Here is a 15,202-nt window from a genome sequence, read left to right on the forward strand (position 1 = left end):
CGAAGGCAATTATAATCCCTGTCTCATGCAGTGCTGGATCGAGATCAGTCATATCAGATCCAGATAACGAGTAGCCTTGTCCCCCTGAACGCGGCGTCGTTGCCAACTCGTCTTTCATTTGAACCTATGCAAGAATGCATGCAAGCCCCTAAAAAGATACGCCCTGTAGGTCAGATGGGCCATCGGAGGATTATGTTGCATCAAATTTGATTCAACCATCCGTTCCAACGTGAATAAATAGTATTAGCAGGTTCGAAGTGAGAAATTGTGTGTGTGGCTTCGCGGACGGTGCTCCTAATGACCCATTTTCCACCTCTGACCTAATTTCTGCGGAGGACAGTGGCTAAAGTACCGAGGCAGATGGTCCACTAATTCCTGTAATTCCTATAATCCCATTGGAGACAGCAGTTGAGTAGTGAATGACTCAATTTATTTCCTGTGTATAGTTTAGAGTATGTCATCCAAATGTTCGATGCTGCATTCGGTTCGCGCATAATGTTCCCAACGTTTCAAAGATTGAAACTGTGTCTGCCAGAACTAACTCTCCGTCATTGTTTCAAAACATTGGCGGTCATTCTTGAAACTTCATCTGTTTTTAGAGCGGTATACGATGACTGAAATTGTGCGGTCCGTTTCAGAATTTATCTACAAGAATCTCAAAAATTTGCCCATTTTTTTAAAACCAAAATGTGCCGTCGAGATACGAATGGGCAGGACTGAGAATGGCGTGAGATTTCTGAATCTTTGAAAACTAACTCGAAACACCAAATTTGTCGCCCTCCAGGACAACTGTCAGTACATCTCCAACTGGCAGCAGCATGACATCGACGATGACGGGGTGGGTGACGAGTGTGACAATTGCCCGTACTTTAGTAATACCCGACAGGAGGACACAGACGGTGACGGAGATGGCGATGTCTGCGACCCCGATATAGACGATGATGGTATGTATTCAGCGACCGTGCTCCCCCGATGATTTCTGTTGGAACCACATATAGATGGAAATTAAGCCCGTGGAATTGAGCCCGTGTCTTGGCGCTTAAAAGTGCGGGATTTGCAACCGTTCAGTATTTTTTAAATATATTTTACTTCATTTGCTCTTTTAGTGCCCTAAAATAGACTGATAGTAAAGCATTTTCTATAAATAAATTGATTATAAACAAATTAATTATAGAGATTATTTGAAAGACATCAGGTCATTTCGACACAATTTTATGTAAAGCAAAACGATACAAGAATGGCGGTATGTGTGCATTAAAACCAAACGTCAAATTACATGTGAAGGTGTCCTGCTTGATGTTATCTACTCTGGTCTAATTCGAGACTTGGTGCTTCGTTGTGAGTATATGTCACCCACCGCCTTCAAAAAGACAAAGTCACTCTCACTATGATGTGCACTTTAAAGAGTTGGGTTTTAGTTTAGACTAGCATGGATCATAGGAGAGTTAATTTGGATGTTTCACTCCATTAGGCATAGTGAACGAAGAGGACAACTGTCAGTTCGTAGCGAATGCCAGACAACTTGACTTTGATGAAGATGGTTATGGGGATGTATGCGACAACTGTCCAGACTACGGCAACCCAGATCAAGCAAGTCTCCTTTACGCTGTGTTTTAATGTTCGCTATCCCAGCATTCCTTCTCTCGATCACTTTAAGCTGTGTCTATTCATTTCGGTTAAGTTTTCTTCAGTTCATAACTTATCCAACTTTGACCGCTAATAACGTGGTCGTGTATCGTGAATTAATCCTTGTGTCATGTTATTGCAGACTGATAGTGACGATGACAATGTTGGCGACGTTTGCGACACTGACAGGGACATTGATAATGATGGACACCAAGATGATCTGGACAACTGTTGGAACATCGCCAACAGCGATCAGGCAGATCACGATCAGGATGGCATTGGTAAGCCTCATTTAAATTCATCTCGTTTTTTTCTTCACAGTTGAAATATTATCTGATAGTTTTCATTTATTTCTAGATATCGAGTGTTCAGTCTAAGAATTACACTATAATGAATTGCTTTTCCTGTTATTAATTTACAGGGGATGCTTGTGACATGGACGATGATAACGACGGCATTGAAGATGTCGACGATAATTGCCGTCTGATATTCAACCCAAGTCAGAATGATACAAACGGTGTGTAACGGCACGTCAATTGAATACACCCTGTTTCTTATGATGAATCATTTTTCAGGACGCACCCATTCCTACATTTCCTTTGAAATATAAGAAAACGCAGTACATGTTCGCCATTGTCAAACGCCAAACTTTATTTCTTGTAAACCCTTAAAAATAGATGTCTAAAAATATGGAGAGAGAGAAATGGGCCTAGTTGAATGGATCTAAAAATAAAGCCAACGTTGTGACTGCAGACGGTAAAAGCTGAGATTTGATGTCCGAATTTTTGCAAAGAAAGGCCGGAACTGAATACATAACAACTGAAGTAGACAATTTTTGAAGACAGAGAGAATGTGATTTACATGTTTTTTTTTGTCTTCGGCCGAATCTGTTTGATTCAGAGAATGGCCGCGGTGATGCGTGTGAGTACGATAACGACGGCGATGGCGTGACCGATCTTCAAGATGCCTGTCCAAACAACGCCAACATCCAGCGGACGGATTTGTCGCACTTCCAGCTGATCAAGCTGGACCCAGAGGGCTCGGCCCAGATCGACCCTCACTGGATCGTCAGGAATAGAGGCCAAGAGTTGGTTCAGACGATCAACAGCGACCCTGGACTCGCAATAGGTGGGTGGACAGAATGTTTTAGACATTACAACGTATTGTTAATCATTGGCGTTGGAGAATTTATCCCAAATTCCAGTACTGTTTGGCAATTCCAGTACTGTTTGGCAATGTTATTTTATAGCGCAAAAGATTGGCATGAAGTACATAGTTCGATAAATTTTCACCTCACCATATGGTTAATTCGTGTAAAATGTGGCCATCTTTAGAGAGGATTTGGCCAGAATTGTGGGCAATAAGCATTTTAAGTAACGTGTTGTTGAAAATGTATACAGTAACACAGTAAGTTCACTTGTTAAAATTGTAATTCCATTGCCTGAGGCTGATGTTTTAATCAGGAGTTAGAATTAATTATCTTAGATTTTATTCAGTCCAACTGTTTTTCAAGCTGTCTGCAAAAAGAAGCCAATTAAAGTGATTGTACACAATCATGACTTTTTCTTGTACTTTTCTCTTGTGTTGTCCTCCCGTGTTTCACGTCTTTCGTGGTCTTGCTTTCCAGGCTACGACGAGTTTACAGCGGTCGAGTTCAGCGGCACTTTCTACGTTAACACGGAGCGAGACGATGACTACGCTGGCTTTGTGTTCGGCTACCAGTCTAATCATCGGTTCTACTCCGTTATGTGGAAGCAAGTCACGCAGAAATACTGGGAACCAATGCCCACGATGTCGGAGGCCACGGCTGGTCTTCAGCTCAAGGTGAGAGGCTCGATTGCTCTCGAGAGTTGTCGCATCTGGATAACCACAGAAATACAATTAAATCCGAATCCCTGAGAAATAATTGTCCAAATGTAAACGCAGATATGCACCAATAGTAGCACAACATGGTGAGATGTCAATACAATAATTTTTGAAAAGTTACATCAATGTTAACGTACCCAGTCAGTTGGACAAATTGTTACCACGCACCGTTCCGTTGTTTTGTTTTGTTTTCTTCAAATTTTTGAGTGTTGGTTTTGTCACCACTGCCTGAAGATTTACAACGAGCAGTTTCGATTTAAAAATGTTGAATTAATGTTTTTATTTGGCAAAACAGGAGCAACAAGTAAAAGATTCTTAAACGAGATCGAACCTCGGATTTTATAACGAAAGATAATTTCAGTGGAACAACGTTTGCTACATGTAACGAGCACTGTTGGTGAAACTTTGAAGTTACCAAGTCAGGTTTAATCACTGCATATGCTGCTCAACGGAAAATGTATTTGGCTCGCATGACTTTGCAAGGTGAAATTGATGAGGTATATGATTGAATCCTGAGTGGGCAATTTGGCTTCGCGTAAATAGATTACTTCCGAAGAGACAGCAGAGCAAATATACAAGTACTCGAGCGGCCGGTCGTCTAAAACAAACTGGCCGCAGACGACGGACACATTTGCAATGAGGAACAGGTGGAGCTTTCCCCAGGGGAAGTTTGGATTGCGCACGGGAATTTCTGACATCCTTTCAGGGCCCCCCGCCTAGGGGGCTACAGCGATAAAGCACAGCCAGCGAACGGTGGCATTGACGGGTTTCCCCTGCCCGGAAAGCGACCAAATTGGTCTGGCACGCTATTTGGACGTGGTTAGGGGCCGCTGTTCTCTTTAGGTCACCAACCATCACAAGTCGATGTTTCACCCAAAGCGCTTTCCTAAGCAGCCTGAATTGTATTTATTTCTCAAAGCATTTTCTATGGTCACCCGGTAAAAGTTGCTGATATAGTCTATACTTACCAAACAAGCTAGACACCTCGGTCGAGTTCTGGCGCTCTTCTCTTGACACGGGTTTCTTGCTCTTGCGCTCGAACGGTGGGAACACGACACGGAACAGTATTCTCGGAACAGGATCACACCCCCCCTCCCCGTCAAGGTTTTACAGGAACACACGAAAAAACTCATGAGATTTTTTTAACAGCTGCAAAAAGTAGCGAGATGGTTTACGAGAACAAGCCGTCCGAACTCAGCCTTCGAGTCATTCCTGTACATTGTAGACATCTTTTGATGATGTTTTTTTCATAAATTATGTTTCTTTTCAGTTGATCAACTCAACAACTGGTCCTGGGGAATATTTAAGAAATGCGCTGTGGCATACTGGAGACACAGGAGATCAGGTGGGTACCAGTAGTAATATCGAAGTTACCTGAATGAGCCGGGGCCCTTTGTAATCAAAGACGAAACGCCTTAACTGTCACTAGAATGTGGAACGAGTAAAAAAAATGCATTAAACAAGTTCCTTCATGGTACCTTGGTGGAATTATCTACGTGCCTGCTGTTTTATCTGATGTCGGCGTGAGACTACCAAACATTATACATATTATTATTTTATTTGTCATCATCACAAAGGACAATACAAAAATATACAAAGATAACAAGATGACAGGAGCTGAGAAAGTGACCCTAATCGCTATTGCCAGCAGGCACACAGCCGCAAGCAACAACCAAAAAGGCAAAGGCATTACAAAAATACTATAAAAAGCAAACAGATCTATATACAACCTGTGTTCCCAACTCTATGATACAACTATACAACATATTAAAGCCAAACCCAATAGGGAAAAGCAGTTACAAATGAAAAAGGTCATGAAAAAGTTTTAAAAGGGGAGTGAACAACGCAATGTGATATTCTACAAATGAATCATTCTACCAAAACACTTAGCGTGTTCCAAATCTTCTTTTAAGAGATCCACTGACTGTTCGATAGATTGTGCAAACGAGATAATTAAGATAAATCACCCATAATTAAGTCATTGCCGCTTTGGAAATTGGAATTTACTAGAGCACCGGTATGACCGGTGGCCTAGATGATCAGTCAAGAGAATGTGGAGGTTTTCGACCGTGGTCAGCTCGTCAATTGTAACGTTTACGCACGTCAACACCTGTAAGCGGCGACAAACTAATTAGCACGTATTCTTGATCATACATGTAGATGAACTGTCGAATCCGTGTACATGACCACGCCCAATCCTATGCGCATGAGTGCACGTTAGAGATAAGGCGCTGCCCACAGTTGAGGCATGTGGCATATTCAGACGGCGCGTGGTTGGCAAAGGTCACTCCCTCCACCCTTCATACATCCGGTACAACGTTAATACGAACCAGCTTTCAAGTGCAACACTTCGAGGTCGATTTCCTGGTTTCATACGTGAAAGTTAACTTTATCACAAGCCCTCCATTGCCAAGGCTGACCTTTAACAGGTGCTGGGACCGTGTCCAAAGCAGGGTGGATGCTGTTAATTGTTCTGTGGAGAGTAATATCCAGACGACGTTATTTATAAATGAAAACCTTTCGGCACCTTTCAGTAGTTTCTGTTATGGAGTGATTCTAAACCTTTCTCTTTGGGTTTCTGTTAAATCAGGTCAAGCTTATCTGGAGTGACGCCAATAAAATAGGCTGGAAAGATTTCACAGCGTACAGATGGATCCTAACGCATAGACCGAAGACAGGCTACATAAGGTAAGCGGCCAGTGTGTGCCTAGCGTCATGTAGAAGGCCTTTACAGTAAAGTAACACCAGTGGAGGGAAATGTACAAATATTGACCCTCCTGATTTCGGAATGTTCGATTTTGTGCACGACGATTATTTGGGGGATTCTGTCGATCAAAATTACAGTTAATGTGCTTGTTTAAATTTTTTTCTTTTCAGAAACGATATGTAGCTCGCGTTCGTCATGTACATGTATATTTTTTCTTACAAACAAATCATAAATTAAAGCTTTTTTTAAAAAGAACTTCTGGCGCTGCGAAGACGAGTCTGTCCTAAAAAATCTGTCTTATTTATACTGGAAGGCTGATATTTTTCTTGGGTACTGAAAATTTAGATTTTAAGCAGATTTCGAAAGGTAATGCATATTTTCTTTTTCAGACTCAGCTGATTACTTTTTTTAACCTGAGTTTGAGTTTTCTGAGAAACTTAAATGTAAAACTCGGCCAGGATGTTAAGAAAGTTAACATTGTGGAGTTGTTGCTCAGTTCGTTTACTTGGTCTTCCATAATCAGCTGAGTTACGAAGACAAATTAACGTTCCTGCTTTCTTTGTTCCTCCGATAACAGAGTTACCATGTACGAGGGTAGCAAGGTGTTAGCGGATTCTGGCGCCCTCTACGACTTCACGTTACAGGGTGGACGCATCGGTCTGTTCTGCTTCTCACAAGAGATGGTCTTCTTCTCTGACCTCCAGTACAAATGCCTGGACGAGGTGAGTGTATGCTGGACCTTGAGCGGTCCCAATACACATGTAATTTACAATAGATGTAACAGGCCTACGCAAGAATCAGCTGAACCATTTTGAGAAACGAATGATACACAAAATGTAGTTTCTCCAAGTTTGATGTTGGTTGCACAGGCAGAGAAGAGACTCTTTTCGATTGTAGGCACAATGGTGTTGGCATTCATAACTGTGGACATTGTGAGGATACTGGTGTCCGATGCATTTTTTTAATAAGAAACTGCCTATTTCTCTTTGCGTTCTTGATCTTTAAGGAATAAAACTGGAGACATTGTAGCCCCGTAGCGACTGCGTACAACGAAAACGCGACGAACTACCGCCTTGGCAGCTGTAAATAGACTGACTTTACGGAGTATGTGCGTCTACAGTTTAATATCTCAGTTTATCGGTCGTATCAACGGTAAAGGAAAAGACAACAGTTTCAGCTGCATCGGCGATGCCAAGCACGCTGCCTACATCATTGCATTTGGAATAACTTGGCCATAATCATCGTGGCATCTGCAGTCCATTCTATGCATACCGTCATAGCCAGGGAATTCGACCGTATATCATGGAACATGGCATTGGACCATTTTGCGCAGACGGGACTAGCGGAGAACACCACCGCACTCCGGATATGTGAAACAGTACGCATATACTTATTAACTTGAAGACAAAGTATTATAAAGTTATAATAGATATTGTTATTATTCTTGTGTAAATCGGCGCATGCACTTTCTTGTGGCTATGGTCTCCTCACCAGCAGTATTTGCTTTTTACTTTGTGGATGGACTGAATATTTGAGTTGCACTTTGTACACGCGCAATGAACAACGAAGTCCTCGTGGAAGACCCCAACACGACTGGAATGTTGTCCAGTTATGAATTAATTAAGTATGTCCAGTGTTACTGAGACTACACCCTACCGTATGGATTCACTAGGAATGTTCGGGATTTCTACTTATCCTTGGGAAAATAGGCCAGTAGGGATACCAAATCTCCATCGTTCATTGGCCGTGTAGTTCGTGCAGTCAAATGCACCATTCGATTGCGAGATGAAACCCAGTATCAACACGCACGTTTGTTATAATGTCCTAAATGACTACATGATTGTCTTCCTGGTACCTGACCATTTAAGTATGTTATATATTTTTGGTGCATCTATTTATGGTGTAACGGAAACTTTATAATGTAAAGCGTTTTGACATAAAGCATTTGTTTTTGTTTTTTATATGTGTGCCAAACTGTTTTATCAGCCTCTGTATTATTCCTCATACTGTATTAATCTTCTATATAAATATCTGTACATTTCTTCGTAAATTTTCTTTGATGTTGATTTGCTTATGGCTTTTTGTCAACACTGTCACACAAAAGCTTATAATGTGACTGGGATTTGTGTTGCCAATTTTAACAGTAAAATCCTTTGAAGTATACGCTACTGATCGTAACGGCACCGTATAAATGTTTTAAACGCATGCACGTTTCATTAATTCAAATTATTAGCGGTTGACATGTAGCACAGAATGGTATCTGCTGTATACATGTTTTATTACGCCTGGTAAAAAAATTGTGTAAATTTTAGCGCGCGGACAGTTGCAATATCCTAACTTCAAAGGGCTGCCGACTGAAAATAATGCCAGCCACGAGCGATATCTACTCATCGTCTCTGAAAAGAAAACAAATCTACATTGTTTACCATTGAAATGAAGCGATACGTTAACACACCTAGTGAAACAAAATTTGTCAAAGCCCTTGAAAATAATAGGCAAACTCTAAAACGTTTACAGGGCCTGTTCTTATTCAGTTTTCTTTGTGTATCCGTGGTGGGGCGGATTGAAATCGTATTTGTAAGTTATTTTTCGGATATTTATTATTCATTGGCTGTGCTTGTGATAATAATTGGGGAAGTTATACAATAGCTTTAAACTATTGAGGACGATTCTGTTTTTGAACACGTCAGGTAGGACAGTCTGTGATGATTTTTGTCACTGATGACATTTTTAGCTGTTTATCACTGTTACTTTAATACAGCTATGGGAAGATCAAGGATGGATCCAGAACCAATTTCTCGGAGGGTACCAAAAATGGAAATAATTGCATGCAACCCTTATGGCCTCACTGAGTGTTTCGGCTATATTTTTTTTGGGGGGGGTGTATCATACACTTTTGGAAGGAAAGGAAATGAAATAGATCCCCCAAATTTGCCTTTAATTTGAGATTAGTTTTTGGCTCCATGACCTTGGGTCCCCGTTGCCCCCCCCCCTCCGCCCTTGAAACGGATTTTAGTTCAATCTTGCAGAATGCGTTAACCTGTAAGCATGTATCTAAACCTGAATGTAGTTTACATTCTAAGGGTTTTGAGATTGGCATTATTTTTGGTCGGCTAAATGTATGTAGAAGTGCTTATTATATCCCTGATAATTAACCCCTGTTGAGGGTTTGATGTATGTATACTCTTATCGGTAAAAACCAAAATAAAAGCTGTAGATATCCCGCCTCATACGGAATTTGTGCCCGAGTTACCATGCATTCGGAGATTTTGTCTTTTAGGCTATGATCGTTAATTGACCGTGGCGTATCAGGGTTTGGGAGCGGATGGGGTTGTGGATATCTATTCTGCAGCGGCGTTGAAGTGGTCCCGTATACGTGCTTAATTTTAAGCAAGGTTCAAGTGTGGTATCCTCCTCCCCGTGTGCTTTTACATTGCGTATTATGTTTTTAATCAGCCGAGATTTGAAAAGTGCGGAAATATTTCATCCTTACGACTGTCTGTCTGTCTGTCTGAGTTGGAAATTTTGAATTTGGCCGTGAAATGCGCATTATCTGCAAATAATTATAGCGGGGGAGTCCCAGGACGATTAGAAGCTGTGCATGGTTGCCGGGTCTGCCACGGTTTGCGTACGTCTTTATGCGTGAACCAACCATAAGGAGGGTTGATGTTGGGGCGCGCCTCTTACTAAACGAGTTGCCGTCTGGGGCTAATGGTCCCATTGTAATGTCGTCACCCTGACGCGATTGCTACGCCTTACCCAAAGGTGACCCAGAACCATGCAGGACATGTGAGCTCAGACCCCCAGAGGTATACACTGGAGATGGCGTCTGCATATCCATCTTAATAGGCACAAACCAATCAGTATCCTTGGTGAGCTTCCCATGCCTCAGATCCATCCTGTCTGCATGCAAAGTGCGATTTTAATGTTAAATCCACCGGGAAAAGAGGGAACTTCCTTGGCTTTTTGGCCATCTCAGCGTCCGTGTCTATTTTTAGTCGAGTGCAGTCATGCTTCCAAGCATTTCCACGTTGCTTAGTGGACGCAAGACATGTCTGTTGTGGATCCCAAGAATCGCCAGGGATTCCTCCTAGTGTATACTCATTCTTCCAGCAAACCAATAGCATGGTTACCAGACTGGAGTCGACCATTCAGTAACATCAGCTGCGATGGGTTGACTACACGGTACGATAAGTTTCTTCCTCCGTTCTGCCGTCAGAATTTTCATTTCTTTTCTATTTGTTTATCTCATGTTAACTGGACAAAATGTCAGAACAAAAATTGGACACTGATTCTATTTGCAATGGTGAATATTGGGATAAATGGCACAAAGTCCTCAACGGCTACTAGAATTGATAAGATTAATATAATACAATTGCTGAAACGGCGCGTTTTAGTTGGGGTGATCGATATAGGCTACATGTATTCATTGGGCTTCGGAGGATTAATCCCTGGGTAGGCAGTCTAGTTGAAGGGAACAAAGAATCACACTGTTGATCTATTAAAAGTTCCTTAGTAAATTTAAGGTAGTGATAGTCTCTCCTAGTGGACAGTGAATCTACAAATTACAATCCTGCACAAAATTGTTGCGACACTTAGTAATGGGACAGTGCGGACATCCGCGACCATGGTGACGTACGCGCGCGCACCAGTCAGAACCACCCGTTTCATACGGGTATTTATAGGGCAGTGCAGGACCAAATAAAAGTATGAACGACTCTGGTCGACCCAATTAAGGTTTGGTTTCAGACGGGCGAACTTAATACATACATTTGCATTGGGTTAGGCCCTCGAAAAGAGTGACGTCTGAAACGAAGTCGTTCTGCTGTCTTTCCGAGCGCCTCCAAGTGTTGATCTTTCATCTGTTAGCACACCTCGTCGCTCTAATTGTTTCAGACGTCGAACTTTTGCCGTACTTAATTCATATATTTGCATTTAATTTAGTTCGGCGTGACTGTCTGAAACGCAGTCTGCAGCTGGGTTACACAATGTTTTCTTTGATTGCGCACACCCATTGCAGTTATTTTTCACCGGCGCGGCGGTGCCTTTGTGGTTGGTACCCCCATTCTGTGAAACTCCCAGTTTCATAGCCATCCAGCCTCCACTCTCCATGGTCCAGATGTTGTCATGACCAGCCGGAGCATGGACCGCGCGCATACCGCCCCAACATTGTGTCTACCGTGCCTTTTGGTGTGTGCTTTCTGGCGTTGTTTGTGGAAAACAGCCGACTGTTAAGTATAGACAAGACAAACGTACATTTCGGGCAAATTGTAGAAAAAACACACAAAACAAACAAACACCCCAACAAACAAACAAAATTATCAATTTTGTATTGTTCACAGGCCTATATGGTCACAATAGCTTTTTTCAAGATGTATTTTTAGATTTTTAGATGTATATAACGGGCAAACCCGTTATATATAATTCACAACAGCTGTTTTGCAGGAGTGCATCGTAGACGATGTACCATGGCATTGCTGCCCATAACTGCAAAATTAATGCGTAATGCGAAGGGCCCATTTTGTATACAGAAACAACTTAAGGTATCTATCATGCCGCTTTCATGTAGAATAACTATGGAAATATGGAATGGTCAGTACTTGTATTTGATTTTTAGGAACTGAAATTCGCAGTTACCGGCTTTCATATAGGACTCTTCTGGGGTCTCGGGGTTCCCGCCCACCACACTTCCTCCCTGCCCATCCATTTGACCCCCAAAAGGGTTCAATCGACGAAACGAGACAAGCCCCTAAAGCTCTGGCCGCCCGAGTCGGCCATACGTCTCGAACCTGTACTAATGCGTTCACCTGGACAGCCCCAGCAGAAGAGCTTACCCGGTCGGCTAAGGTACTGTTGGTATTTGACGGGATGAATTTAGCTGTATTCCACTTCAAAGAGGCCTCCTTTCTAGAGATATATTTCTCTTTCCCATATACATATAAAGTAGTTTTGCAATTACAGTAACTTTTATCTCGGTATGCTTATTATGTGGACACCCTGTATAAGTAAGTCTTAATCTTTCATTACTGCGGCCAGTGCTGTTTCTGATAGCGAATCATTCATCGCAGCTTTTTGTTTGTAATTTCGCCTTGTAACAAAAGGATAGAGAATGGCAATGACAATTTTGTTCGAACTCAATTCAAATGCCGAGACTTTTAGAAGCTAACAAGTTATAATCTGTCTTTATAGCTTGGAATATGTCTTCCCTGCGCTTTCTGTTTTCCACCTGCCCTGTTTAGATATTAAAAATGGTGGAACATTAGCATTGAAGGCGGCAGAGGCCAGTGGCGTAGCCGGGGGGCACGTTCCCCCCTACAAATTCCCGGTGCCCCCAGGTGCCCCTCACACACACACACTGAAAAAAACGGAAGGTACGGGTAGAGACGAATTACCTGCTGGGTCGCCTAACGCGAACAGCTCCCCCACCCCCTGCGAGCACTGGACATGCCAACTATGAGTTATTGCGATTATAACTTCTGCTCCTTGCCGAAGTGGTCCGATTTAGATCAAGTTGCGAAGGTGTACAGTTAGCCGATCCGAAGATCTTTTCTTGTGAAGTTCAATTCGTCGAAGCGAAGACAACCGGCATAAGAAACTAAGCAAACGAAGAGAGTTCTATTAAAGGTCTGCTAATGTTACAGAAGGATGTCCCGGTGAAACTGTGCCAGCATATCTGGTGTTATGGGCTCCTTCCTTATGGTCGGTGAAGCCTTGAAAAGCCATCTTGACGGTCTTTTAGTGAAGGAATAACGGCTAAACTATGTAGGCCTTCCCATTTGATCGCAGCTACGGCCAGATTAGAAGTGGACGTGGGCCCAGTAGTAGAGAGATGAGAAATGCAGAGGGAGAAGTTAAATGGATTGACCGGGAAAGTAGTGCAAACGAAGAGAGTTCAGTTTAACGAATCACTATAGTGATTTCTATTTTTGATGATGCCCAGATCTGCCACTTCTCCCACGAACGCTTGTATTTGTTGGTGGTATTGCCTCAGCTTAAGCGGACATCAAAGTGACGGCAATATGGATTGTGCCAATGCAGGTATGGATGGATCGCTAACAGAAGCCTGCGTATAGTTGGTCGACATTATTAGATGATATAAGAAAAAAGAAAAATAGACCACAGTATGGGTATAACGACGTACAAACACGTCTGCACTGTAATCAACTAAAATGGTTGGAACGTGACGGCAAAACGCCTTACAAAATAATGCAAAAGATTCAACCTGATAAATTAAAGCAAATATTGTTTAAGATAAATGAATACAGCGACGTTAATGTCGTCAAAGTAAATATCAGATGAGTGAAAATAATAATACAAAGAAGGGTAAGTTGTAAAATCTACTTGTCTCCAGCGATAACGGTATCGGTTCTATGCTGCGTGTCTGGGCAACGCAGTTTATCATGCTACTGGGTGGCCACGAAAAACCTCCGTGGAGGAAACGAGGGTGCGACCCGGACGCTCAGCGGAGGTGGCGCACTCCTCTTGAACCGGTCGGTAATGAAGAGGAAGCGATGGGATATGTCGCTTGACTGAGTGAGAGCGAATTTATGTAACATGAATAACGGAATGGCTCGCATTCCTGGTTGTGCAAGATGACGTGAGCACCACACAGAAAACCAAAAAGGCATGTCGTACTTAAAAAAATTTCCACGTCACTCCTGCGAGCTCAAACTGGACAGCGGGGTACAGGTGCAAGGATCACATCAAGGCCACACTTCAGATAGGCAACAACGCCTTCAATCAGCTTAAAACCGAGTTATCCTCACAACGTGCTCAACGGTGGTGTTTCATTATCTAACGGGGGCGCAGAATTAGAACATTGCTGAAACAGTCTGTCGCAGATATAATGTCATCGCTGGGATGCTCGAGAGATGTTTTTAAACGGTCCCACGCGCAAAAGTGACTTTTCCAAATACGTGTACCTGCAACTTATCACTTCATTGTCAGCAGCAGACAAGTATAACTAACTAAAGGAGTGAATTTCACAAACTAAAATTAAAACAAATATCTGGTTTATTTTTTCGCCTTGGACAAAAAATATAGTTTTAAAAGTCCCTATTCATCCACCCTTTTGTTTTACAGGGAGAAATAGTGGCCCGGTGATTCTGACTAGTTTACGAATCAAGGGTCCGGTATCACCCAATTCCAGGCGACCAAGACTGGAGGATCCGGAAATACATGTAGCCGCAATATTCCGAAGTAATTGTCCTGTCGATATTCGGCATTTCGGATGGTAGGCTAGCTGTTGAACGTAAACTCCCATATCCTAATGGCAGCTGTTGATCCTACAATAATTATTTGACTTTACACTGAAATCGGAGGTCACTTTGACCTAAATAAATGCCAGGCGAAATGCAGAATATTAACCCTCGCCCTTGCGTCACATCTATGTACAATGTATATCCGTGGGCGATGTCGACCTAACGGTGCACAGAACCAATTCAAGCTCCATTGAAAATAAAATAAACTCAACCAAGTCTGGAGCCCCAGGGCAGGCAACTGATGTCCCTGAGGCCTCTCAAGCAAAAAACAATGTGTTGTTTGGTCCTTCAGATTTCATTTGATTTTCAGTTTTTAGTAGGTTAACCAATGAATTTTTTAATTATCCGCCAAAAACAAACTCACTCCCCCAAAAGTCAATGTTCCCAAGCCTTCTCAGCGGCCATTTTTCAAAGGTCATCCCCCACCTTCTTCGGGCTCTTCTGACAAATTTTTAATCACATTTTTCTCTGCTTTGCCCCCAGGTGGGTGCCCCTGAATCTACAGAGGTAATCCCGGGCCATACTAGCACAATCCCACTATTTCTTGGCCCAAACAGACCCCTCTTTTCGAAAGAATCTCTGGGGTATTTTTTGTGCGCCTTCGTCTGACGGAGAAGTTTTCTTGAATTGGGGCACTGCACCCCTAAGATTTTTTAGCCAGAGTCGAGTCGTCAGGGAATCGTTTGGCAGGGAACCAGACTAGTGGCTCACTGACCTCAGCGTGCTATGCCTAGAGCAAAGA

General features: G+C 42.5%; 1 protein-coding gene across 4 annotated transcripts in view; it reads left to right on the forward strand.

Moving 5' to 3' along the window:
* Nucleotides 1-9,436, forward strand: part of LOC110979481 (thrombospondin-2-like) — a 64,744-nt gene extending 55,308 nt beyond the window's left edge. For all 4 annotated transcript variants that reach the window (XM_022235306.2, XM_022235308.2, XM_022235304.2 and 1 more), the window contains exons 16-25: nucleotides 785-944; nucleotides 1,472-1,590; nucleotides 1,769-1,907; nucleotides 2,048-2,143; nucleotides 2,527-2,754; nucleotides 3,254-3,450; nucleotides 4,763-4,837; nucleotides 6,083-6,180; nucleotides 6,777-6,921; nucleotides 7,206-9,436. In XM_022235306.2, the coding sequence (XP_022090998.2) occupies nucleotides 785-944; nucleotides 1,472-1,590; nucleotides 1,769-1,907; nucleotides 2,048-2,143; nucleotides 2,527-2,754; nucleotides 3,254-3,450; nucleotides 4,763-4,837; nucleotides 6,083-6,180; nucleotides 6,777-6,921; nucleotides 7,206-7,211 (1,263 nt within the window). In that variant the 3' untranslated portion in view covers nucleotides 7,212-9,436. The remainder of the gene's footprint in view (nucleotides 1-784; nucleotides 945-1,471; nucleotides 1,591-1,768; nucleotides 1,908-2,047; nucleotides 2,144-2,526; nucleotides 2,755-3,253; nucleotides 3,451-4,762; nucleotides 4,838-6,082; nucleotides 6,181-6,776; nucleotides 6,922-7,205) is intronic.
* The last annotated feature ends 5,766 nt before the right edge of the window (nucleotides 9,437-15,202 follow it).

The sequence above is a fragment of the Acanthaster planci genome, unplaced genomic scaffold (assembly GCF_054643075.1).
Source record: "Acanthaster planci isolate LZ-2023a unplaced genomic scaffold, COTS_SCS Contig9, whole genome shotgun sequence".
In the NCBI taxonomy this organism is placed as follows: domain Eukaryota; kingdom Metazoa; phylum Echinodermata; class Asteroidea; order Valvatida; family Acanthasteridae; genus Acanthaster; species Acanthaster planci.